Source organism: Rhinatrema bivittatum, chromosome 13 (genome assembly GCF_901001135.1).
Source record: "Rhinatrema bivittatum chromosome 13, aRhiBiv1.1, whole genome shotgun sequence".
NCBI classification, from domain to species: Eukaryota; Metazoa; Chordata; class Amphibia; order Gymnophiona; family Rhinatrematidae; genus Rhinatrema; species Rhinatrema bivittatum.
Genome location: NC_042627.1, coordinates 17,879,610 through 17,905,854, shown reverse-complemented (window position 1 = coordinate 17,905,854; position 26,245 = coordinate 17,879,610). Strand labels below are relative to the sequence as shown.

Genomic DNA, 26,245 nt, shown 5'->3' with positions numbered 1-26,245 from the left:
CGATGGTAATCTGCAGCTGAAAGTTTTCTTCTGTGCCTACAGGAATAACTTGAGTCCTGTTCATACGGACAGGAAATAGTTTGGGCAGAAGGCCTGATGGGGCCTGTGAAACCAGGAAGATCTTGCTCCCTTGTGACTAATGTCTCTCCCTTGGTATGCCGAAGGAAAGGGTTAATGTTAGTTGAATGGCATGGGGGATGGGGATATTGAGATTCTCTGGACATCTGAGCTTCACTTAATAAGATATTCCAGGTGGCTGGAGAGTAATCCTAAAATAGCCCTCTTCTAATTGCTTTTAAAGACTTGCTTACTATCCCTGGGGACTAGCAGTTTGTAGAACAATTTCTCATAGATGACTTGGGAGTACTATGAAGAGTTTGAGAGTGACAGACAGTGAGAGATCATGAAAAGAGTGATCTCTCTGAAATATTAAGCAATGGATTTATCCCCAGATAAATCTGCGGAGTTAAAAATGCATCAGGATTATGTTAACATCTAAATGCGATGGCTGTGGGCTATGAAGTAGTTGTTTTTTTACTTTTGAGTCACTGCAATTGTGTTTTTCTTTTAAGTTGTGATGTATCCTACTCTGTTCAAGACAAATGGTAAAATTCTAAGTTCTAAAGAACTTGTGCTCCTAAGCCTCAATTCTGTAAACTTTCCGAGTTGCATGAAATGCAGAATATCTGCAGCTCTTTGGCTTGTAACATTTTTTTATTTGATGCTGCAAAGAAGATGATCAGATCTGGGCATTCAGTGCTGTCCGTTAGTTCAATGGTTCTCAACACGTCTGAGGGGACACTGGTGTGTTGTGGGACAAGCAGAAAGCTGCTCTTTCCTCAACAGTCCGGGTGGGAATCTGTTGACTTCTTTATCAGGCCTGACAGGAGGCTATTCTTGCCACCACCTCCTCTTTCTGGCCCTGTGTAAGAGACTATTTCCTCCTTCACCTAGATCAGAGTGGACATTGCCAATTTCTGTTCTTCTGAGCCTGATGGGACACTAACTTTATATTCCCCCTCTAGGCCTGGAAGTGATTTTAGGGGGGGGAGGAGGGAGAAAGGAGGTTGGGGAAGCAGGAGAAGAGGAGGAGTATAGGGGCTGCCAAGCAGTAAGGGTTAGGAAAGAGAGCGCTGGGGAGAGGAACATAAAACTTGCCATACTGGGTCAGACCAAAGGTTCATCAAGCCCAGTATCCTGTTTGCAATAGTGGCCAATTCAGATGATAAGTATCTGGCAGAACCCCAAGGGATAGATAGATTCCAAGCTGCTTATCCCAGGGATATGAAGTGGATACTCTACCTTAATAATGGTTAATGGCCTTTTCCTCCAGGAATTTGTCCAAACCTTTTTAAATGCAGCTACAGTATTACCTTTCACCACATCCTCTGGCAGTGAATTCCAGAGCTTAATTATGTGTTCAGGAAAAAAAAGTATTTTCTCTCATTAGTTTTAAATGTATTACCTAGTAGCTTCATTGTGTGTTCCCTGATCTTTGTACTTTTTGAAAGCATAAACAAGTGATTAACGTTTACTCGTTCTATTCCACTTATTTTATTGACCTCTATCATATCTCCCCTCAGCCCTCTCTCCTCTTTAGCCTTCCTTCATAGGGGAGGAATGGAGCAGGGAGAGTTGAGCAAAGGGAAGAGGATGGAGGGGGGGTGTCAGGAATGCTGGGCAAGGATGTAAATGTGAGGGGATGGATTGAAAGGGAGTAATTGGGATAAGAGAGGGAAGATGAGGCAGGAAGAGGGAGTGACAGTGTGCAAGAACCATAATATGTCAGTTTTGGGAATGTGCATTTCTTCTATCTTTGCACTTTGCTTAGTGTAGGATTAATTGTACTTCTGTTTCTAGTTCTCCAGTTCTGTACTGCATGCAGAGTGACTTTCTGGTGTTTCCATTCCGGTCTTTGTTTCCACATTTGCAATTTGTGGTCTTTTATTCTATATTTGGTGAAGGACGGTTCTGCATGTGTAACCGAAGTGAGCTATTTCACTAGCATGTAGGCATTTGTATCAGTCTTACTTGTGTTTTCTGAGTAGGACATGTATTGGTGCTGCACTGTTGCCTTTTCATAGAGGCTTATTGCTGTTTAAGTCCTCTGAGTTTAGTACGTCAGGTTTGCTATACATGTGCTGAGTGTGGTTTTTGGTTTTTTTTATTTTCCTGCTTTTGTAGAGGGAGTTTACACTGCCATTACTGAGATCCCAACAGAATCAGAATATCTTTTTTTGCATGCTGAGTTGTACAGGGAGATATCCATTGTTGTGGTGTCTGAAAGTTCCTGCGGATGCAGAATATTTTTTCATTTAGCCCCATGATGGTCGTGTTCAATGTCATGCATGTGAGCATTATTTGTCATTTGTGTCCTGACAGAAAAAAATTGAGAACCACTGCTTTAGAGATTTATATGTGCGCAAAGAGGTTTGGATCAGCACAAGTGGTAGAGAAGCTGCAAAGGGAAGTAGTGGAAAAGTAACAATGAATATAACTAACCAGATACGTGTATAAAATGATTTAATAGTTTTTAATCAATTTATTATATAAGTAGCAAAATATAGTGGTAATATAGTTGTAAACACAGAGCAGTCAACTGAGAACCAGAAAAACCAGGGTTCAAATCCCAATTCTTCCATTGACACTGCTCGCGACCTTGGGCCAGTTAGTTTGTCTCCTGTTACCTCAGGTACTTTGATTGGAAGCTCTTGCAGTGGTTCTCAACCTTTATAGTTCTGCGACCCTTTTAATACAATTCCCCACTATGTGGCGACCCCAACCATAAAATTATTTTCGTTCATAGGCCTAAGTAATTGTACTCTATATACTGTATTTTCCGGCGTATAAGACGACCCCCAACTTTTACAGTTAAAATATAGAGTTTGGGATATACTCACCGTATAAGACTACCCCTCTTCCAACGCATTCCAACATTTACAGCAGGAGGGAGTGACTTGAGCGAAGGCGCACTGCCCGATTGGTCGGTGCTGGGCAAAAGGGGCTTGCTTTGGCAAGCCCCTTTTGCTCAGCACCGGCCGAGTGAGGGAGCGCAGAATGAACTTTTTTACTGCATCCGGTGAGGGGAGGGAGGGACCCGAGGAGCGACAAAAAACCCATATTTCTGATGGTCTCTTAGGCGACCCCTAGCAAATTGTCATTCGACCCCCAAAGGGGTCGCGACCCACAGGTTGAGAACCGCTGCTCTATTGGAAAAGGACTTAGTATATCTGAATACTAATAACGTTATAAGCCGCATTGAGTATTATTTTGAAAGGTGGGCTAAAATTCCAAATTATTACTATAATAGTGAAAGGATAAACTTCAACTGGTTCTTCTTCAACAAGCTGGTATGAATTAGCTATAACATGTAGTTGATGTCATCCAACAGCACCAATGCAAACCCAGTAAAGACTTCATAGAGCATGCATGAGAATTCTCATATGTGCATGCTGCCTTGTGAACCCCCTTGGTCTTCGTTTGAACTACCACATGGACATGCCCCAGTCTCTCCTAAAATGTTTTTATTTTTTTGAACTTAGTGCTCTTATGCTGCCTTGTTACTACTTCTATTTTTCTAACCATTGCCTTGGCAACCCCTCAAATAAAACTTTCCTTGTCATCTTTGGCCAGACCAGTCCATACACTTGGAAATTGTTCCTTCCATCAGCAGATGGAGACAGAGGGCTAACAAATCAAAACCGATAACATCCCCTATAAAAATCTGGTGCTTTCAGGGAGAACACCAATAGTTCTCTGCCTCCAGCAGATGTTGGATGCAGTGGGGGTTAAAAAACAAGCAATGAAACAGGGCAACAATCTACCTAGGTTAATTTCCCCAAGGAATCATGCATAGGAAGGACAACAATGATCAGGTTGAATGATCTTACCCCACCCCTAAGACAAGCCAAAAAAAAAGGGCAGTCAGTTAAGCCAGACTGGCCTGCGCTGCAGCAGTGTCCCAGTCTTTTAAATGCCTGCCCTCGCTCCTTCCCCCAGAGCCTTTAAGGCTGAGAGGGGAAGAAAATGTGGACGCTGTAGAGTCCACCGACAGTATAGTGTGGCAGGCTCCTTTTGCTTAACTTGACTGCAAAAGTTTGCTGTCAGAACAGCTTGAGAGGGGAAGTAGCAACCAATCATCCCCTCATAGATGTAAGGTAGATGCTGCCTATAAGAAAGAGGCAGGAATGTTAGCTATGTGTAGGTGGTTCAGGAGGGATACCAAGCCATGGCATCAGACATGTATTGGGCCCAGTACTTGCCAGAGAGCTGTGGGGACCCAAGAAAAGCCATTTGTAAGTGGCTTAGGCCACAAATAGAGCACAAGAATTATCTTCTGGTTTCATAAGATTAATGCATAAGGCTTATTGTGAAATGAAGGGGCTCTCAGAAGGGAACACCCTAGACAATGCAATCAAAATGAGGGAAGAATCACTAACTGACAGCCCAAGAAAGTAGGGAAAAGAGACACCATTTTATCATGGGAGAGAGAGCTCTCACCAGTTAGGGTTTCTGGTGTTCTTCAGTGGCCAGTGACCGGTTAGAGGAAGAAAACTAGGAAGATTCAGAAGAACTGGAGGAGGGGAACTCATTACCTCCTGGGGAGAGGATGCAGCAAAAAGATTGTTCATAAAGGATGAGCTAGCAGCCCTTATGGATAGGGTGACCCATTCCCTAAGGCTGATCGACACCCAGTACAGGGAATCAGAGACCAGTAGAGACCTGATTTTGGCCAGGATTAAGAAGCCCACCAAAGCATTTCCCTTGCACACGAACATCCAAGATGTTGCAGAATGGGAGGTGCCAGATGCAACTTTCAGGGCTAGAAGGTCCATGAATGTGCTTTATTCCATTCAAGATGAGAGGCACAGACCACTACAAATGCCTACGATAGATGCCCCTGTGGCGGAGTGATTCAGCATTAAAGTGAAGAAATGGAGAATATTGCTAAAGATATCTTTTGAATTGATAGCCTTCTTTTTCCACACAACGATCTGCAGTGGATATGTAGGATAGGCTGTGATTCGTTGGATTCAGTAGGCCCAGCCAGAAACGGAGATGAGGGTTCACAAACTCTTACTGGCGATAATAGCCCGCATGGAGTCGGGGTGGCCTTCCTAGCAGATACCTTATATGATCTGATTAGAGCAGAAGCCAAGCATCTGGTTATGGGTGTAACAGCTAGGCAATTGTTATGACTCAGAAACTGGTCAGCAGTGTCTGTCTCCATGGCCAAACTAAGCAGGCTCCTGCACTTAAGGGAAGTACTGGAAAAGTTGGTTAAAGTTAGGAGAATCGAAGCCCCAGAGATTCCCAAAAAACAGATTGAGGAGCATCTAGAGGCTTTATCTCATGAGGCAGGTATAGACATGCCAAGTAGTATAAGCCCAGGAGACTGTACAGTGTACAGCAGATGAGGTAGCGAAATAAAATACAGCTTTTTCATGGTAGTGGAAAAGAGGGTCAGAAGGGGGCTCATGCCCCCACAGGATCCAGAAGTAACCAGTGACATGTGTGGAGTTTCTCCCCTCCGCCAGTAGGTAGAAAGTTAAGCCAGTTCTTCAAGGCTTGGACCCAGGCTCTTTGAGATCATCCAGCAAAGTTGCGCATTAGAATTAAAAACCCCAATTCTAGACACATATCTCCTTGCACCTCATCTTTAAAGATGGAAGCAGTTCAAGAAACAACAAACCACTACATCTATTTACTTATTTATTAGAATATTATCCACCTATAGCAATACTGTTGTGCTAGGCGGATTACAATATATACTAAAATCCAGTATCTTATAAAATTAAATAAAACAAAAGCTTGTACTCCAACTGCTTTAGTCATGGTATGCCAGGCACAAAGGAAGGCTACTGGTAGTGGCAGGGAACCAAGATGACCGGCTACTAATGCGGCTGAGAGTCTAGTTTGGGTGCTGGATCAATTATGTCGCATTCTGGCAGGAAATTCCGAGCCAGGGAGCATGCAACCTTACCTTCTTCTCTGCCTAACATATTGGGCCTGATGGACTCTCATGTGTTACGGGGACCACGAAATCCGGGAGTAGGCTCGCTGGGAGGAAAGCCGGGAGGAAGAAGAACCCGACTCCCTCCCTAAACTGATGATGATATTCTCCCCGGAGCAACGGTCAACCCCAGCCAACCCCATGGAAAACAGAACTACGTGGAAGTCTGAGGAAGCAGCTCCTTTGGTGGAAGAGGAGGGAGGTAGCTACACTCGGGCAGTGGTGGCTGACCCTGCTTCGATTTTGGAGCTTGGAGGAGTGCCGCGGGACGCTGAGGACAGAGCTGGCTTACCCGTTCAGAGGCAGTTGGAAGAAGAACCCAAACAATTTACATTGCCTGAGCTGGTAAGGCCTAATTCTATTACACTTGAAATTATTTGGTAGGCGATGCAGACACTGAATAATAATATATTTAAACAACGGAGTCCTTTTTTTTTCAGCTGTGCAAGGCTTTGAAAAACGTCTGAAAACAATTGAGAAGGATATGTCTTTAAAAGTTCTTTGGAGAAAGTAAATACTGAAGTTAGAAGTATGTCAGCTACTCATCAATTAATGATTAAAGAAAATCAGATGATACTTAACAGAATGGAACAAATGGAAAATAAGATCAGGGGAAAAAACTTACGTATTATAAACTTTCCTAAAGATCCAACAGTGTCACCCAAGGACATGTGGAAAAGATATCTACTAGAAGTGTTAAAACTTCCAGAGCAGACATTACCCTTGGCTTAGAGAGTATATTATATACCACCCTTTAAGAAGACTTCTTCGGACCAAGAGGGTTTCCAAGTAATAACACCAATGGATATTCCACAATTGGATATTTCGAACTTACTAGTGTCTTCTCAAAAAGACTTAATATCACCAGCAACCTTAATAGTATCCTTCCTGCTTGAATCAGACCGTGACTGGGTCCTGAGATCTTTCTTTCGCCATCGTGGAGCGCTTTTTTTGGACCTTAAAGTTAGCATATTTCCTGATTTAGAAAATCTCACTCAAAAGAAATGGAAGCAATTTCTTTTATTAAGGCCTAGAGCTTTAGAAATAGGTGCTTTTTTTTTCTTTTAAAATATTCATGTAAGTGCATTCTTAAATATCGTAATGTATCCTATTTTTTTTCCTGCCTAAACAATTAGCTGCTTTTCTTGTTGATAAGTTTCCATCTGATATCAATAGGGTCTCTTCCTCTCCAATTGCCTTAGAAGAGAATAGATAGCTCAGCCCTGATATCCGTTGCAATGATAGCCTAGTGTTTCCTACTAAGATTTTCCTGTGGTTGTTAACTGGATCCCCTTATTGGGGACATAAGTTGAAGAGAGGAACTTGACATTTTCTGAGAATCTTAATATATTTGTTTAACTTAAATAGTTAAAATATATTTTTCTTTCTTCTTTTATTTGTATATTTTTGAAGATAAATGTATCCTGCTCTTCTGTATTCAATTCAAGAGTATATCTTGAAAAACAATGTAAAAAAAATTTTAAAATAAAAAAAAAAAGGGAAGGCTACTCCATTTAATTCATAATTGCAAAAAAAGGAATATTTTGCCCAGTGCTAGACTTAAAACACATAAACAAGGCCTTAAAGATCCCCCTCTTCTAGATGGAAACATTAAGGTCAGTCATCCTAGCAATAAAGAGGAGAATTCCTAGCCTTGCTAGGATTAACAGAGGCATTTCTCCATGTACCAAGTTTAAGATTTGTGGTGGTAGGAAAATATTACTAGTTCAAGGCCATACCTTTTGATCTAGCTATGGCCCCCACTAACTTTTTACCAAGGTAATGATTTGTAGTGTCAGCCTTTTTTCACAGTGAGGACTCATCAGCGCCAAGTTGTGGCAAGAGAGCCAGCAAGACATTCTTGAGTGATATAGGTAGTGGAAAAACTAGGGTGGCTACTAAACAGATACACAAGTCATCTCCAGTCCTCGCAGTCGCTGATCTACTTGGGAACCCATTTCAATGTGAAGCAAGGGAAGGGGCTTCATGAAAGGATCGCCAAGTTGCAAAGAGAAGTGACAGAATTAGTGCCCTGCAAGAAACCCAGAGTATGGGCATAGCTACAGTTACTAGGGTCAATGGTGGCTGCAGTAGATCCCTTGGGAGCTAGTCCATATGCACCCCCTAAACAGAACTCTATTGGGTCTCCCCAGACCCAAGATTTCAAATGAAAAATTCCACTACCGGGATAGGTAAAGAAGATCCTGAAATGGTGGCAAAGGGGCATGAGTTTAGAACCCATAAATTGGGTTTGAGTCACAACAGATGTGAGCCTGAAGGGTTGGGGAGCCCACTGCAAGGGGCAAATAGCAAAGGGGCTGTGGTCCATGGATGATAAGCAGGCTAGAAACCAGAGCCATCAGGTTAACTTTGAACAGGTTTTTAGTCAAAATATTTCACGGTTGGACTTTAATGGTATTACATCCCAGAATAACGCAAACACAAATATAGCTAAGATAGATTACTTGATCACACCTCTCAATAGGAGGTTTTAGTACAACACTAATACACATCCGATGGGAGATGCAGATTAAAAGTCAAAACAAGCTAGTCTGCTATCAACCCCTATGTGTATCATCTTTTTGCCTGTTACTAAGGCTATAATGCCAAATAATTTGGTCATGTAATCTGGTTTGGTCCTCTCACAGCAGAGTCTCGATTTCTAGGGGTCAATAATAGCAAAGCATTGAGCCATTTATTTATTTATGGACATTTGATATTCTGCCTTTCCATGAGTAGTCTCACGGTGGACTTACACAACAGTACACCTCAGCAGTTGCAGTACATTGATCAAAGGTCATTTACAGTCACAATTGAATAAAATTTACATTGGTTGAAAGGATCACAGAGGCCTGAGCTGTGGGGCACTCCAAGGTGAAATTTGAGATTGGATGGTTATTTGGTCCGTGTGACAGATTGTTTTGTTAGAGAGAAATGATTCAAACCATTTGAGGGAAGTGCCTAAGATATCAAATGGAGTTGGTGATCGGTGTCAAAGGCAGCAGAAAGATCTAGGAGGATTAGGAAGGAGTCATCATCTTGGTCTGGTGGTGATCAGTAGGACAGAATCTGTTTCATGGCCTTTCCTGAAGCCAGATAGGGGCAGACTTTTGCCCTTGTCGAGGAGTTGAAGGTAAACCACTTTTTCCCCCAGTTTGGATAAGAAGGCGAGGCTGTAGACTATACGATAGTTGATTATTTTTGGATCAGAGCCTGGTTTCTTGATAACTGCCTTTTTAGTATACAGGATAGGGAGCCTTGGGTGAGAATGGCATTAATTACTGTGGTTAGCCAAGGGGCTAAGACATGTTTTAGGTTACAGATGAACATGCAGCATTCTGTCCCTACCACCGAAGACACAAAAAGGGGAAAAACCCCTTAGTTGTGAACATCTGCCCTCCTCCTTCCTAGATGCTGTCCTGCAGTGTTTGTGGGATGAGAAAGCTGTGGTGACAGTCATTTCAAGATAGTTTCTTGCTCCTTTCTGGAATAAAATGGTTACCAAGCACATCTGGGAACTGTTTGTTTGAACAAAAGATGCAAATAGTTGCCTGTATGGGACATTTCTGCGCTACAAATAGATGTCTGTCATTCTGAAGCTGTTTGTGCTTATAGGATATTCCTGCTGATAGGAAATCAAAGCACCAGTTCCTCTGCTTAAATCCTGTCACTCACTGAATCAGTTTTTTGTTGGTGGATTCAGCAGACTGAAACAGGAAGGAGCTGCCCTTTTAGTGCTTTTGTCAGATGTGTGAACAGTTTTCCAGATATCTTTTTGATCTCTGCTCCTGGAAGAAGGGTTGGTAAAGAGAGCGGCCCCCATCATCTCCCCCCTCCTCCCAACCACACACATTTAACACCAAACTGCTCCTTCTCCCCAAAGGCCGCAGTCTTCCAAACAGCTGGCAATTAACTTTACACACACACAAAAGGGAGAGCAAAGCTAATCTATTAGCAGCTGGTGCTTTTTCATTGAAGAAAGAGACTTTTCGGTAAACATTGATCTTTCTCATACTTCAGGGTAGGGAATGCCATCACCATCCATCCAAAGTACAAGGGAATTGTGTTGCAGCCTGGCTTTTCTAGATATCAGTGCACCCGTAAGAAGTTCACTTTATCTCGGATGTGTAAACTGTGCTGAAATAGCTGAAGAGTGATCATTAGAGAGGGGCTGTTTTTCCAACGTGTGTTTGGCCAAATGGTTACACGCCATTTATTTCTGAAATCTAAGGGCATTGTTCGTATACAAAACTTGTCTGACCTTAGATTAAAGCAGCATTGACTCCCCCAAGGCAGACCTGAATGATGTACATTTAAGTATAATAATCAGTGGGAAAGCACAAGCTGCTTCTCGGGGTAAGGAAAGAATAGATTTCTGGGTGTGATTTACAAAAGAAGGGATGGACTCTGGGAAGAAATGATTTCAGAAACACGTACTGTTGCTTCAGTCCTGCAGATTTTTGGCAGCAAATGAATATATGAAAGTTCATTTTGGGCCATGAGAGAAAAAGCAGAAACTGAAGAGTTTAGCTTTTGCTATGTGATTCCAGGTGAAATGTTTATAGCCTTCAGGGACTATGGGACACATGAGACGGGGGAGGATTCCTGTGGATTCTGTTGCATGGGCTACCCCAGAGGCCAGGCGTTCTTAAAGATATTTAACTAGCCAGGCTTCTCTGGGATTAGAATATCTAGTTTCCCCAGGACCTTTCGGATAAGTTGGTTGTCTGCTCTTTGAGGGTGTTAAGTCTTACTAACAGTCACATTTTACTGACCTTCCAGAGAAATTAATTTATTGAAGGCGAGGGAAGAACAGATTTCTCCGTTTTTCAGTTGGGGTTGGAAGGAGACGACACTTGAATCCACTGCTTGCAAGTGACCTTCCACAGCAGCTTCCTTAACCCCCGGCTACTGACTTTGGCGGGACAGCCGTGATCGCAGCTGTGCCTTGGTGGTGCCAAACCTTTTCCCCTTTACAATAATAGACCTGTCAGTGCCCCAAAGGATAATAAAACACCCTGAAACCTTCTTAGGGCCTTGCCAAATCTGTACCTTTGAATGTTATCCCAGAGTTCTTTCTGCAGCTCATTGTTTGACTTGTTTTGACCTTTGCTTCAAGTTAATTTTGTTCAGCAGAAATGGCTTGTTAATTTCACTGATCCTATACAGCATGAAAGAACAATTACAGAACTATTCCAAAAGTACTGAAGATTAAAAAGAACCAAAAAGGCTTGCTCGCATAAGTCTTCATACCCTTTGTCATAGCAAATCAAAATGAGTTCCAATTCAAAAACTTGTTTAACCAAGGCCCATGCTAAGTAGGGATGTGTAGCAGCTTTTCTTTCTTTTTTTTTAGTATGCACTCATCTTGAATTAGTGCGCACTAAAAACAAAATGAAAAAATGAAAGTGGGAAAAACAGCAGCCAAAACGGGGGGGAAAAAAATGATACAAAATGTTTTTGGGCTGCTAACCCCCTAATGCCAAGAGAAATGTAGCCCACCTGTATCCAGTCACAGTAACTGAGATGATTTAAATGCTCCATGATTTATATTTTTTAGACTTGTGAAAACCTTTGCAAGGCACTGTGTAAAATTAGATGGCATTTGAACTACACTTGCATGTTAATCATACACTCGTCGCTCCTTCCAGTGTTAGAGAGACTGTGGTCCCATCCCAAGAGACAGAGCAATGTGGCACCTCTTTCTCCCCTCCACCCACCCCGCAATGCAGTATATTCTCTCCACATTGGAATAGGCTGTGCTAGTGGCGTGTGAACTGTAGGTAGCAAGCATCAGGAGTTTTCATGGTGAAAGGGTTATTGTAACCAGGTGATCAGTGGGACAAATGCTCCTGCAAAAGCCCTATGTGGACTCCCAGCCTTTACTGGAACAGAGTAATACAATATTTTGTTATACTTTTTCTGTAAAATGCCTATTGAGTACCTCATCTGTGGTGCCTGTCTGTGTCACAAACCCAAGTGGTATGGAGCTCTGGGCTAGAGCATGTCCTGATCAGGCAGACCAAGCGATTTACAAGGTGTAAAAAAAGGAAAGCTAAAAAAAAAATGCCTTTGTAAGTCCAATATGAATTGCTTGCAATTGACTCTCTGCACCTGGGATTTGTCTTCCCTGGCGAGTTAAGTAGCTGACTAGCAGAAAGCTGGTGGGAGCAGCTGGATGTTACTGTAATTAGCAAAAACCTGTGGTTTAATCTCTGTGCTTGATGAACACACAGCTGAAACCTCCAGCATACAGACCATGTCTTCACATCCTTTTGTATAGATAGTGGCCATTTGACCTTATGCAGAAAACAGCTGATATAACAGAACTGGCTGTAATCCACATTGTGAAGCACCTCTCTTAGCTGACAATACTCACCATAAAATTGACTTTTCAGCAGGAATTATTGGTTCAAATTAAATCAGGGAGCATTAGGGGCAGTCTGTTGACTTGCCATAAAAGGGGGCTGTGATATTGCCATGCCTTATGTCAACAGTAAGCTCTTTGAGATTCAGTATGCTCGCTAGCAGACGAGTTGAGGGTTATTAGCCTAAGTGTGTTACTTATTAATATATGCTTATTTTGCTTTTACTTAATCTGTTATAGGCTGGGGAAAAGCACCTAACAGGTAGCCTTGAACAAAGAGCTGTCAAACAGCCCGATCTGATCCCTCCTTTTATTTGCAAGAAAAATGCTATAAATGCTAGATGTGCCACTTGTGAACAGTACAATTTACGAGTGAAAATTCTCTGGCAATCAGAAACTAGAAACTTGCAGTTGGCACCCTCCAGTTACATTTTACTAACCTATTACAAGGTCAGTCTCCTGTTGCTTTATGGTAGTATCACTGTAGCTTTGTTTATCAGAGTGAAAGTACTGTCAGACTGATGTATTGTAACCATGCATGTAGATGGAGGTAGTCTGCAATGCCACATGAGTCCAACTTGTTTTGTGTTTTTTTGTTTTTTGTTTGGTTTTTTTTTTTTTTAAATACAACCACAGGGTTTAAAGGAAAAAAACAAAACAGTACAACCATTTGGAGTGGTTTAAAATGTTGTGGCGATTTTTATTTATTTATTTATTTTTATAATCAGCAACACTGATATTGGCTGATAGCAGAGCTGGTGATAAAGAGCAAAGACAAGAACAGCATTGCATATATATTGGTATGAACAGGGACTGAAAAACATACTTTTTTACCTGCCTCAGGCAAGTTGATTTTCACTACTGGTGGGAACTGGGAAATACCTGCAGCCCCCTCGCAAAGAGCATCTCCAAATGATAGGGAACGGTGCCATGGGGAGCGTCCCCATTCACAGGAAGCAGCCACCTGGCAGGTCATAGCCACAGGGGAGCTCCCCCCATTGCTACTAACAGGAAGCAGGGTAGTAGAGCCAGGTTGCAGAGAGCGCCCTCCTATTGGAGGAGCAGCAGGAGGCAATGCCAGAGAACTTGGCTGCAGCACAAGGCCCCTTTTGCTGAAGAGAAACAGGAGGTGCTGCAGGAGCCCTTCTTATCCTCCCCGACTCCCCAAGACAGGAGCGTCAGGAAGTGTCTCAGGACATGGGGGAGCGGAGGGGTATGTTGAGAGAGGGCTGCAAGGTGATGGGTATGAGATAGATACTCACCATGTACGTTCACACCCTCTGCCCCTTCGGCATTGCATGGGGAGTGTATTTTGTCCCAAGTCGTGCAGGAATTTTTCAAACCCTGATTACCAAGTGACTAATTTTGTACCACATTTGATGAGACAGAAGATCATAAAATGAGAAAAGATGCAATTGGGGACCACAAAAATGTGGCAGAAAGATTCACTTGGGTGCTGGCGACCTGATTAAAAAGGACTTTCAAGCACCCCTTGATCTGTTACTTGTATGTATTACATTTTATGTCACAAGACGTGCAGTAAATGTGAGGTTTACCCAGCACACTCTGGTTTAAGAGCGAGGTTAGTTCCTGCCACAGTATGTGCAAAACAAACCTTTTTTTTTTTTTTAAAGATATTTTCAGGGCTCCCAACCTGAAGATGGGATGCTATAGAGCAAGACCTAGCACAGTTCAATGTTTAGAAGGTGATGTGATTCTTGCAATTGCTCTCTCTTCCCGGTGCTTTCCCTACCCGCCCCCCCCCCCCCAGCATGTGGGCCAGTATCCAAGTGACGACGCTCTTCCATCCTGAACTCTTTTAGCTTCCTAACCTCTCTTCACAAAATTTTGAGTGCCACAGAAATCTTTTTTTTTTTTTTAATATTTCTTTGCAGATCCAACTCTACAAATTGGTTACCTCCACTTTCCATCTGCTTTGCTTTATTTTCCTTTCTGGGTCCTATTCTGTATTTCCCTAGCATTCTCTTCCTCACACACCGAGATGATTTCATGACTGGTCAATAAAGGAGGGACTCTCTTAAGCTCTTTTCCTCTTCCATGCTTGCCTGAGGCATGGGGTAGCTTTCAGTGTTTTGTTTTGGGTTTTTTTAAAACCAAACCTACAGGGCTCTGTAAACGTCGTCACATCCTTGTATATTTTTAACATTCTGCTGTCTAAAAAAATCAACATGCATTACAGTAGTAATCTCTTAAACTGAGCTTGTAGCATACTTGGCACTTTTATAATGAAAGAACCATTACAGAAACATTCCAAAAGTAATAAAGAAGAAAAACCCCAAAAGTCTTGGTTGCATAAATGTTCACACCCTTTGCCAAAGCAAACCCAAATTAGTGCTGATTGGGAAAAATTGCCTTAAGACGTACGATATTGTAAATGGAGCCCACTTGAGTTCCATCACAGTAGTTGAGCTGTTTCTGTTGTATGAAAGCAGTTTGAAGCAACGGTCAACACATTCCAAGTTAGGAGCAGCCGAAAGAGCCCCGGAGATGAAGTTAATAAGATGGAGTGTGTTTGAATGTCCTAACGTTCAAAATAGTAAGGTTCATAGGGCATTTGGGTCCCATGTGTCACCCAAAGGCTGCGTCGGGAGGGATGAATCAAATTCACATTCGGAAACCTAACAGTAGAGGCAGCAGGATTAAGAGCTCTTAATTTGATTCGTCCCTCCCGATGCATATTAAGGCTCATTGGTAATAACCGCCTATACAGGCAGATTCAGTGAACTGCGCGAGAGAGCCGGCGCTCCGAGGCGAGCGCCCGCTCTCCCAACGTGCGCCCAGGCCACTCTCCTGGAAATTCATTGCCCTTTTCCAATATTTATTTGATTTATATTCCAATTTTTGGCATTTCACAGCAAATTAAATTCAGGTACTGTAAGAACACAGATGCCGGCAAAATTGAACGTCCGTTTTTCAACCCGTGGGCCGCAGGCAGAGGTTTTTTTTTTTTAAGATTTTTAATTTTTTTTTAATTTTTTGGGGCCTCTGACTTAATATCTCTATGATATTAAGTCGAAGGGTGTACACTTGCCTGATGCTGGCCGAAATAAGGCAGGAGTTAATTTCTGAGAGTAAAATGTGCGGCTTGGCTGCACATTTTACTTTCTGTATTGAGCGTGACTAACTAATAGGCCCATCAACATGCATTTGCATGTTGAGCGCGCTATGGGGGTTGGCCGCGCGTTTTCCATGCGCTATTACCCCTTACTGTATAAGGGGTAATAATAGCGGGTCAAACGCGTGTCCAAACGGAGGCTAACTGTGTGCTCGGATTGAGCGCACCATACTGAATATGCCTGATAAGTGAAACTTTCCTTTTTGTTCAAAATCAATTCTCTTCCTTCCCCACCTGCCCTGCCACCACCCTCTGGTTCCTTTTTACGGGACTAAGTTCTTACAACTGTTACTAATCACATTTCTGTTTGCTTTGCTGCCTTTTGCTGCAAGCTCACCTGAGGATTTCAGCATACTGACCACAATAAGTCCAAGGTCCGTTCCTAATATGGAACCCAGCATTGTGTACAAGTTGGGATTATTTTTCCCTATGTGCAGCACTTTGCACTTGTCCATGTTGAATTTCATGTACAAAAATGTAGATACCCAATTCCCCAGTCTCATAAATTCTCTTCTGCAGTTCCTCATAACCTGCTCATCTCTTAATTGGAATAATTTTGTGTCATCTGCAGATTTCATCATCTCACTCACTACTCAAATAATCAAACTGGCCTAATTCTAACTGTGTGGATAGTCCATCTGTCATCCTAGTTGTGTAATAAAGGGTAGACGATGTGTAATTGTTCTTATACAGGTCCCTGCTATTTTTGATAGTAAGTATTTAAAATGTTTTTTGAGAGGTCAAACAGCAAATCATTTCTTTTGAAGCTGAAGTGCCAATATCAAAAACTCACTTTCCAGTTCTAAGAAGGAACTGTTTTGTTTTGATTCATATAAGAGGACATCATCTTGAAAGAAAGAGATTGTTTTCCAGCCTCCCCACAACAGTGTCATCATTGGACCTGTGTTTCTCTGACAGCACGTGTAAAAGGGTTCAATATGTTGCAAACATCAAGGGTGAAAGGGGACACAGTTGCCTTGTTGTGCCCTTCTTGCTTTTAAACTTTTCTGATTCTGTGTCATTGGCTCATAGTCTAGATCAGCGGTTCTCAACCAGTGTGTCGCCACGCTTCCCGGTCCCCCCGCTGACCCAGCTGCTCCCCCTTCCCCAGCAAAATAGGAACTCTCCCTCCACCCGGGCGGACCGCGGCAGGAGAGCTGGAGTCAGCGGCACCAGCATGGTCTCTTCTTCCCACCCCCCGCGGCCCGGAAGAGAAAGTGGAATGCACTGGCCGCATGCATGGGAAGAAGAGATCGTGCTAGTGCATGCAGCATCGCCCCGAAGAAGAGAGCTGCGGCCTGGAGAAGAGCGACGCAGAGCAAAAGAGGAGCAGCGTCGGCCCCTGCAGCGGATCGGAGTCCTTTCTCGAGGCCGCAAGGGCTGGAAGTGGAAGAGGCTGCTGCCTTTGTTAGTTCGGTGGAGGGAGAGAGTGAGTGAGCAAGCGTGTGTGTGTGTGATTGAAAACCTGTTTGTATGAAAGAGTATATGTGTGTGTGAGATCATGTGTATGCATGATTGAGAGCCTGTGTGTATAAGTAAGAGAGCGCATGTGTGTCTGTGTGTGATTGGGAGTCAGTATAGGTGAGAGAGAAAGAGAAAGCATGAGTTGTAAGTGTGTGATTAAAAGCCTGTGTGTGTGTAAATGTGAAAAGATAGCATGTGTGCAAATGTGTGATTAAGAGCCTATATAAGAGAGAGAACAAGCATGTGTACATGTGTGTGATTGAGAACCAGTGTGAGAGAGAGAGGAGAAAGTTTACAAGCAAACCATTCCTCCTCCTGCAAATTCAAAACAATCTCAGGGCACCTAGAGCAAAGCATTATTTTATCTTTATTTTTCGTTATTGGGTCTTTGTGTCTGCTATTTTGAAATATTTTATTGGTATCTAGAAATTTTTTATATGAATTTTTAATGATTGGATATTCCATTCATCCGCTGTTTTGAAATCATCTGTTCTTTTTGTTAGTATGGCTTTACTACTACTGATTTTATATGTCTTGATTTGTTTTATAAGGATGGGTGATGTTTCTTTTTTTCCTTTGTTACACTGCATACAGTCTCTCTGGCTTGTTGCAGTTTCCAATTCAGTTTTTGTCTGCATGCTTCTAGTTATGCGTTTTGGTCTCTTTATTCTTTGTTAGGTGAGGGTCAGCACATGTGATTCAGGTGAGGTTTTCTGCTGGTGTGTAGTTTCTGTGTAGGGCTCTATAGCAGCCTGACTTGGTCCGTTTTCCTAATAGGAGATGTATTGGTGTCTTAAGGCCTGGTGTAATATTTTCAGTGTTGCCTTTTCTTAGGTAAGGTGTTATTGTTTGAGTGCTGGAAATTGGTGTTTTGGTATGGGATGTTTACTATTTATGCAATTTCTGTTCAGACAGAGTACTTGTCTTTCCCTTGTGTCATTCTTAACAAAAAAAACCTGGACATTTATTTTTTTATTTCCACTGTGAATTGTAATGAGCAGTGTCACACATGTGAGCCTGGTTTGTCAGATGTGTCACGATGGGGAAAAAGATTGAGAACCACTGCTCTGGATGATGGGCTGCTGTAAAGAGTCTGAAGCCAAGATATAAACTCTCTAGGGATTACGGGAATGAGAGAAAGCTGTAGGGGCTATCAGTGCCTTGTCGTTCTGTCCAACGAATCTGTACAACGTGAGCAATGCAGAAATTCATTGGCCTTTTCCAATATTTATTTGATTTATATTCCAATTTTTGGCACTTCACAGCAAATTAAATTCAGGTACTGTAGGTATTTCCCTATCCCCTGAGGGCTCACAGTCTAGGAATCCTTTACTAAATATTTTTCCCATAGACACAGAATGGGAGAGAGACTTGAGGGTTGATTTTAAAAGATCCGCGCATGCGTCCATGAGTGCACGGTTCCTGGCACGCGCACAGGGGCACGATCACTTTATAACGTGCGCATTTGCGTATGCTGTTATAAAATGATATCCACGTGTGCGGGCGGGTGGGCTCTTCTGCTGAAAGGGGGGGGGGATTTTGTAAATTACACGAGGCGACGCGATCGGTCTTTTTCCCAGTTCCCTCTGTGTCCGCTCCAGTTGAGCAGAGTGGGAGGGAACTTCCCTACCTAACCTTCCTCCCCTTTCCCTTCTCCAAGCCGACCCCTATCTACCCCAGAATTTTTTTTGTTACTTTTGCTCCAGATGAGCATTGAATCTTCCAGCCGGCTGCCTGCACATACTTCTCTGGGACTGGGCCTAATGGCCGTTGTCCCAGGTGGCCCTTTTGAAAGGCCCGGCACTTCTGCACGTACCGGGGGTTACGCACGTGGCCAGGCCCATTCTAAAATGCACGCGGTGCGTGCAAATCCTGGCCACGCCCACAGCCCCCAGATTTTGTTCGTGTGGGTTTTAAAATCGGGCTGTTAGTAAATAAGCCCTAAATTTGTGTCTGCGGCAATGGAGGGTAAAATGATTTGCCCAAGGACACAAGGCGTGGCAGTGGGATTTGAACCTTGGCTTCCTTGGTTTGTAATCCACTGCTCTAACCACTAAGCTACTCCCATGTTCTTTTCCTTATATAAATTGTCATTTTTCTTAAATGTAAATAAAGTGCAAATTTTTAAATTTATGTATTGCTTAAATGTAAAGAAAACCAATAGTAGAATCGACTGTATGCATTATGTCCTTTTTCTAATTACATAGTGAACACTACATTAAGGTGCAAGGGCATAAATCTTAACTGTAATTGATTCTCTAATTCAAGGGTGCTAAGTCCGGTCCTTGGGGGGGGTCCCCCAGCCACAGGTTTCCAGGATATGCCAAATGAATATGCATGAGATGTATTTGCATGCACTACCTCCTATATGTGCAAATATTTCTCATGCATACTCATTAGGGATATCTTGAAAACCCGGTGAGTGGGCGGGAGCCAGGACCAGTTTGAGCACCCGTGCTCTATTAATTTTGTTTTGGAACTGCTGAAGATTAACTATAACCTGTTACACAAGAATTTTTTCTGTTATTTTGAAAGGAGAGTGATTATAAAATTTTTAGAAAATTTCTGAAAGCACATTTATTTTGAAAAGCATTTGATAGCTGAAGTTTATTTTTATATATGGATATGTGTGTTTTATATTACATTTTGTTTTTGCATGATGTTTTTAACCCGCCTAGAATAGAGCCTGGCAATTAAGCGGAATTGAAATTATTGTAAATACATTTTTATTTTATTTAAACATTTTTATTTACTGCCTAAAGCAACATTTTTGAACTAGGCAGTTTACAAGGATACATAAATCTTAAAACATTTTAAATAACTAAAAAGATTAACAAACAGCAGTATAACATACATTTATCATCCAATAAAAATATTATAAAACAAGTCTATCAATAAATACAATGTTGAGGCATATTAAAAGCTTCCTGAAATAAGCAGATTTTTTAACTGTTTCTGAAATAACTTATCGGTCATATGTTGTAATATGCCTGGAAGAGAATTCCATAATATTTGACTGGTAATAGAGAAAGCTCAAGCTTTTACCAGGCGACTTTGTTTCAGTAACTGCACAGTCAAAAGTTGAATAAACACTCAGTGAAGGCCGAGTAAAGTTATACAATTCAAAGAGAACAATTGTTGCAGAAGTATCTACAGTCAAATAGTGAGCTGTAGTAGAGGGAGGGGGGTGGGGATAGAGATTAAGGGAGGGGTGAAAATAATTAAACATACCATACAGTTGTCATGCGTAGGCAGTTTATTGTTAGACTGCATGTTCATGCAATTGTGTTTTCCACACAATGGTTGTTATAGAATTGATGACATTTTATTGTTTTCTCTGTGCTTCATTCAATAAACATTAAATTACCAAAAAAAAAAAAGTGAATAAACTGACAAGTCTACTAAATGAGGAGGAGCAAGTCCATTAATCACTTTGAAAACAAGAAGCAACACCTTAAATAGTTATGATGTTTGGAAGTTAATATCAAGACTGTCCAAAAGAGTTCACAACTAATGTATTGAGCAGATTCATAAGAGCAGAATAATAAACTGAATGCACACTTCCAGGATGGTATAAATTTCTTACGGAGATAAAGATGGATATGAAACAATTTGCTTTGGCAAATAAGGGAACAGTCTTAGTAGATGTTGATATTGCAAAAGAAGATATACAATTGTTTACAGATATATATTTTTTAAAGTGGGTAAATCCATAATGCTCAGAGGTACAGTTCAGGATGCCGAATCCATCTGTCTACACTAAGGAAAACAAAACTATCAGGTAAGTAAATTTCTCCAATAGAATATTATACCTGACAAAGGGTTTAAATAGGATTTTTTAAAACTAATCTATGTAAGAAATATAAAAGAGAAGGAAGATGTACTGCTTTTGGGATTGTGTATACTTTATATTCTCGCAAGTGGTGTTATACTTTATGGTGGTAAGAGGTGATAGTTTTTGAGTGAAGAGAATCTATTTTACTGGGATTGCCTCTTGAAAATATAAAGAATATCTATATAAACATTCCTTATATTAGTAAAAAGGCATATTCTAAGAATGTGAATGAAACTGTCTTCATTAGACATGAGAATTTTCAAAATGACGCTAATGATGATTGAAATGTTGTATTTGGCACCTCGATAGAGAAGAGGACAATATTTTGCACTTGCATGGGAATTTTCTATACAAAGCTTTCCTGATACAGATTGTTTTCTGAAACTGCAAGAAACAATTTAATTTGGAGTATTTAATATATTATTGAGAAGTATTGAATAGCTGTTTTGTAAATTCCCGATTTGCTTAGCATGCGTTCTGATTCTTTTTTAAATACGTGTAGAGTAGATCTTTAGTGTAGAGTAGATCTTCCATCAGATATCTAACCTGAGTTATTCCCATCCCTTTTCATCTAATAGCAGCAAAAGTTATTAGTTCGAGAGATAAATTTCAGTATTTCTTACAAAGTGTGAAAAGTGGAAACGCTTCCTCAGTGCTCAGTCGTCTTGTCTCCTTCCAAACCTTAAACATAAGTAGGGACCTTCATTTTTGGTTTAAACAGATTTTCACCCATAAATCCTCGGATTTTTGCAAAGGTAAAAATCAGTTTAAGCTGATTTTCTCCCAAATTTTATAGGTGTCAGAAGCGGCGGGGCCATATGTAACTGCTGTGCCTGTTGCCGTCAGTAAAGCCTTTGGCCTGGCGTACATCATGTCCCACGGCCAATGCCGCTACCCGGTCGTTCACCCAGTGTGGGCCTTGCAGCCCCTCTGTCCCTCTTCCTGCTGTGCAGCTTCCGGTGCTGAGTGATGTCACGGAGCAGGTAGAGGGAGTGAGGCCTTGCAAAGCCGTGATTCTTCAGGAGGGCTCAGGTGGGAAATGGCACTGCCTTGCTGCTGCTACCTCAGTCGCCCAGTGCGGGCCTTGCACCACCTCTGTCCCTCTTTCTGCTCCGTGGCTGACAGTGCCTGAATGACGAAGTCAAGCACAGACAGCTGCGGAGCAGAAAAAGGGGGCAAAGCCTTGCAGGGCTGAGATTCTTTAGGAGGTCTCAGGTGGGAAGTGAACTGATGGCTGGGTGGTGATGGGCCATGATATTGTGGCAGTGCCGGGGCGAGAGGATTGGGAAAGAAGGATAGGGGGAGGGAGCCGAAGGCATTGTGAAGGTGGGTGGGTTGGGGGGGGGGTCATAGTGAAAGAATGAGGGATATGAGGGAGTGTGAATGAGGGTGAGTGAGGATATTGGGGGCAGGGAGGTGGAGGCAAAGAGAGCGAGCAAGGTTGGTGAGAGGATGGTTGGGCAGGGGACGAGCAAGTGGGTGTGGGCTGAAGGAGAAGAGAGGGTGTAGGAGGAAGGTGGGATACTGGAGGGGGGCTAGGGTCAGGAAGAAAGAGGAGGGAGCTGAGAAAGAGAGGCCTGATTATCACTTTTGTTGGGAGGGGGGGGGGGGAAGGACTCTTTTTTTTTTTACCTCCTCTCTTTTCCCCTCCTGCCACCACTCCAATCTGTAACCATTCACCTATCCTCCATAAGAAAAACAACAAAGGCTCAGTAGGCTCAACATTGTACTGTAAATTGTTGGAGCCTCAGAGCCTTCATTGCTTTGCCTGGCCCCAGACGCCTCCTCTGACTGTCTAGCATCCTACCTCTTGTCCCTATCCCCAGCCCTGCTTCTTGTTTTTTTCCTCTATCTTCTTCACTTCCATCCACCAAACTAAGCTCTGATATTCACCCAGAAAAATGAGGTGGTTTTTCCCACTGATTTTCTCCTGTTTTTATTCTTGTGAAAACAAACCCTGATAAATTCCTGGGGAAAATGTGTAAAAAAAAAAAAAAAAAAAATGCAAACTGAAAATGAAGGTTCCTAATTGACTCATCCAGTCTACCCAATTAACCATTGGTAATGGTAATGTTTATTTTAATATACTGATTTTTATTAAATAAAAAAATAAAAAAATTTCAGTGCAGTATATAATAAAAAAAAAAAAAATACAGCATCAATATAATACAATAAATACATTATAAAAACAAATAAAACATGGCAAAATATCAATTTAAATGAAATTATTATCAGCAGACCTTAAATAACCTAATCAAAAACCCGCAAATATAGCCAAGATTTTACCTGCTTCTGAAACTTCATAAAAATTAGCTTCTATACAGGTCGAAAGGTAGAGAGTTCCACACAAGGGGGGGCCTGATAGTGAAAAGTACCCTGCCTTGTGTCTTCTAATCTGATTTCTCGCAGTGAAGGAATTAACAGTTCTTTTTGAGGTGATCTTGGTACTCTTGCTGGTCTATAAGGAAACAGGAGATTAACTAGATAATTAGGCTTCCCTGGTACAATCAATATATGATTTAAATCAAGGCCTAATTCTCCACTCTTTCTCGGACATATAGAAGCTGGAGCCCAAGGATGTATCTGAGATTTTTCCCAGATATAGTGTGGTATATCTGTCTGCCTGAAAGCCTATCCATCACGTGCCTTGGCTGGCATGCCAAACCAAACGAATAGAAATCCAGCAGCCCAGCACCACCTTTTTCTATTGGAATGAATATTTTCAGATTCAACCTAATCCTTTCCATTTCCTTAGAAATAGACTCCGAATTATGTTCAGCTCTGCTATATCTGCCAAAGATGTATGTAAAGGGCTTAGCAGTGTTGGCAGGACAATTGTTTTAATCACAGCTACTCTACCAAATACAAAGTCTAAAAGCTTGGCTACCTTTTCCTTTCTTTGATTTTTAGACCAAGCTTTTGGCAAATTAATGTGTAATCTATTCAGTTTCATTGAGAAGTAACATGCCAAATATTTTAAAGTAGAATTCCCCCACTATAGAAAGGATTTTTGATTTATCAAAGCTTTTATACTAACCCCCAAAAAATTGCTGAACTTTTTGACAACATGAATAAGTCTAGGTGTCTGCATTTTGTGCAAACAGAAGCACATCATCGTTGGCTTGTTGCTGATTTGCATAAAGTTAGTCCAGTTTTGGGTAAAAATATTATATACTTCACATTTCTACCACCAGATGGGTTTTCTCTGTGTTCTGTAAATGTGTACTCATTCACCAGTTCCTTAACCACTCTTTTCTTTTCTTCACATTTCAGAATGGAAGTCTGCCCTGGAGCGAGGATGCTGATGGAGGGCGAGGAAGGGAAGCGTCTCGTGACTTTGCCAAGGTCGGACATGAATGCTTTCTTTCCCCCCCTATTTTGGACAAAATTACAGATATTACATGTTCATTTTAAAAGCTCTTATCTATTTAATAAGGAATACATAGGCTCAGCCTCACATAATAGTAGGCAAGATAAACTAATATAAGATTGGCGGCAAAGGCAAGTTTCTGAAGTACTTGTTACCCTGAAAATGTGCATATTTTATTCTGTTGGTGGCAGTGGGTTGGGAGACCTGGCACATAGCATCCTGACTGTAGAATTCAGAACAGGCATCATACCTTCCTCTGTATGTCACAGCATTGGTCTAGTCATTTGTTTCTCTTGATATTCTTCCAGCTTTATGAACTAGACAGTGATCCAAAAAGGAAGGAGTTTCTGGATGATCTCTTTATCTTCATGCAGAAGAAAGGTGAGTGTTGTCTTTATTCATCTAAAGGAGATAATTTGGATGTATACCAGCTTGGTGCTGCACATGAGTGTTGTGCATTGCAGTCCACTTATTTAGCTAAGTCAGGTACCAGTCCTATTGTCTGATCCCAAACCACATTGTTTCAGCCATCAAGTTTGTTGACAACTGATTTCCCACCATTCAAATCAGTATACCATCTGGTCCAAGTGATTTGTTACTCTTTAGTTTGTCAATTTGCCCTGTTATATCTTCCAGGTTCACTGAGTTTTGTTTTAGTTCCTGTGAATCATCACCTTTAAATATCACTTCTGGCATGGGTATCTGCCTTAAACCTTCCTCAGTAAAAACCAAAGCAAAGAATGTATTTAATCTTTCTATGGCCTTGTCTTCCCGTTGTGCTCCTTTTACCCCTCCATCATCTAAAGGTCCAGCTGATGCCCTCGCAGGCTTTTTTGCTTCGAATGTAGCTGCCAAAGTCGTTATTATGAGTTTTTGCTTCCAGAGTAAACCTCTTTTCAAATTATGCCTTTGCATCTAACTTGCCATTGTTTATGATGATTCCTGTTTTCTTCATTTTGATCCCTTTTTTGAAAGTTCTTTTGGCTGGAATAGCCTCTCACCTCACCTTTTAATCATAAGTTATTTGGCATTCCTTCCACATTTCTTAATGCATGGAATATATATAGTCTGGGCTTTCAAGATGATATTTTTAAACAGCGTCCATGTCTGATGTAAGCTTCTTGCACCAAATCACGTGTTCCACTAAAATAGCTCCCACTCTTGTCATACTTATACCAGCTGTTCCATGAAGTAGTCGCTTATTTCATCTAGAAACGTACCTCCTTAGCATGTTCTGATGTGGCATTCACCCAGTCAATACTGAGATAATTAAAATCACCCATTATTATTGTGTTGCTAATTTTGTTAGCTTTCCTAATTTCTGTTAGCATTTCATTGTCTGTTCATTCTGGCCAGATGGATGGTAGTACACCCCCACTGCTATTCTCTTCCCCTTCTCAATTGGGATTTCTATCTAGAAAGATTCTGTAGTTCATTTTGTTTCCTGCAGAACGTTTATCCTGTTTGATTCTACTCCCTCTTTCACATATAGCATCATCCCACAACCAGTTTGATCCATTCTGCCACTGACATATATCACAGTGTCCCATTGTTATCTTCCTTCCAGCAGGTCTCTGATATGCCAATTATGTCTACCCGTTCATTCAGTACTAATACATTCTCAGTCTCCCATTTAATTTTTTAGGTTTCTAGCATTTGTATACAGGTATTTCAAATTGTTTTTTGTTTGTATTAACAACCTGCTTATCAGTTGACAGAGGTATTTTAGAATCTTTCTGTTCAGTCTGCTCTTTACTTAAAGGCACTTGGGCTACATTAGTTTTTATTGCATCCTCCCTGTTGGGATGTCCCAACTTCCCTGTTTTGTTAGTATCCTTCAAAGATATATCATTCCAAACCATGTGCTACTGACCTGACTGCTTTCTCCCATGTTCTAGTTTAAAAGCTGCTTTATCTGCTTTTTAAACGTTTGCGCCAGCTGCCTGATTCCACTCTGGTTAAGGTGGACTCCACCCTGTCGGAATAGGCTCCACCATCCTCTCATCCAAGCATTGAGTCTCTGGAGCTCTGCCTGCCTCTGAGCTCCTGCATGTGGAACG

General features: G+C 41.6%; 1 protein-coding gene across 2 annotated transcripts in view; it reads left to right on the top strand.

Annotated features, from left to right (window-relative positions):
* ARID3B (AT-rich interaction domain 3B) overlaps positions 1–26,245 on the top strand; it is a 138,682-nt gene that overhangs the window by 49,537 nt on the left and 62,900 nt on the right. For both annotated transcript variants that reach the window (XM_029574810.1, XM_029574809.1), the window contains exons 3-4: positions 24,089–24,160; positions 24,494–24,566. In XM_029574810.1, the coding sequence (XP_029430670.1) occupies positions 24,089–24,160; positions 24,494–24,566 (145 nt within the window). The remainder of the gene's footprint in view (positions 1–24,088; positions 24,161–24,493; positions 24,567–26,245) is intronic.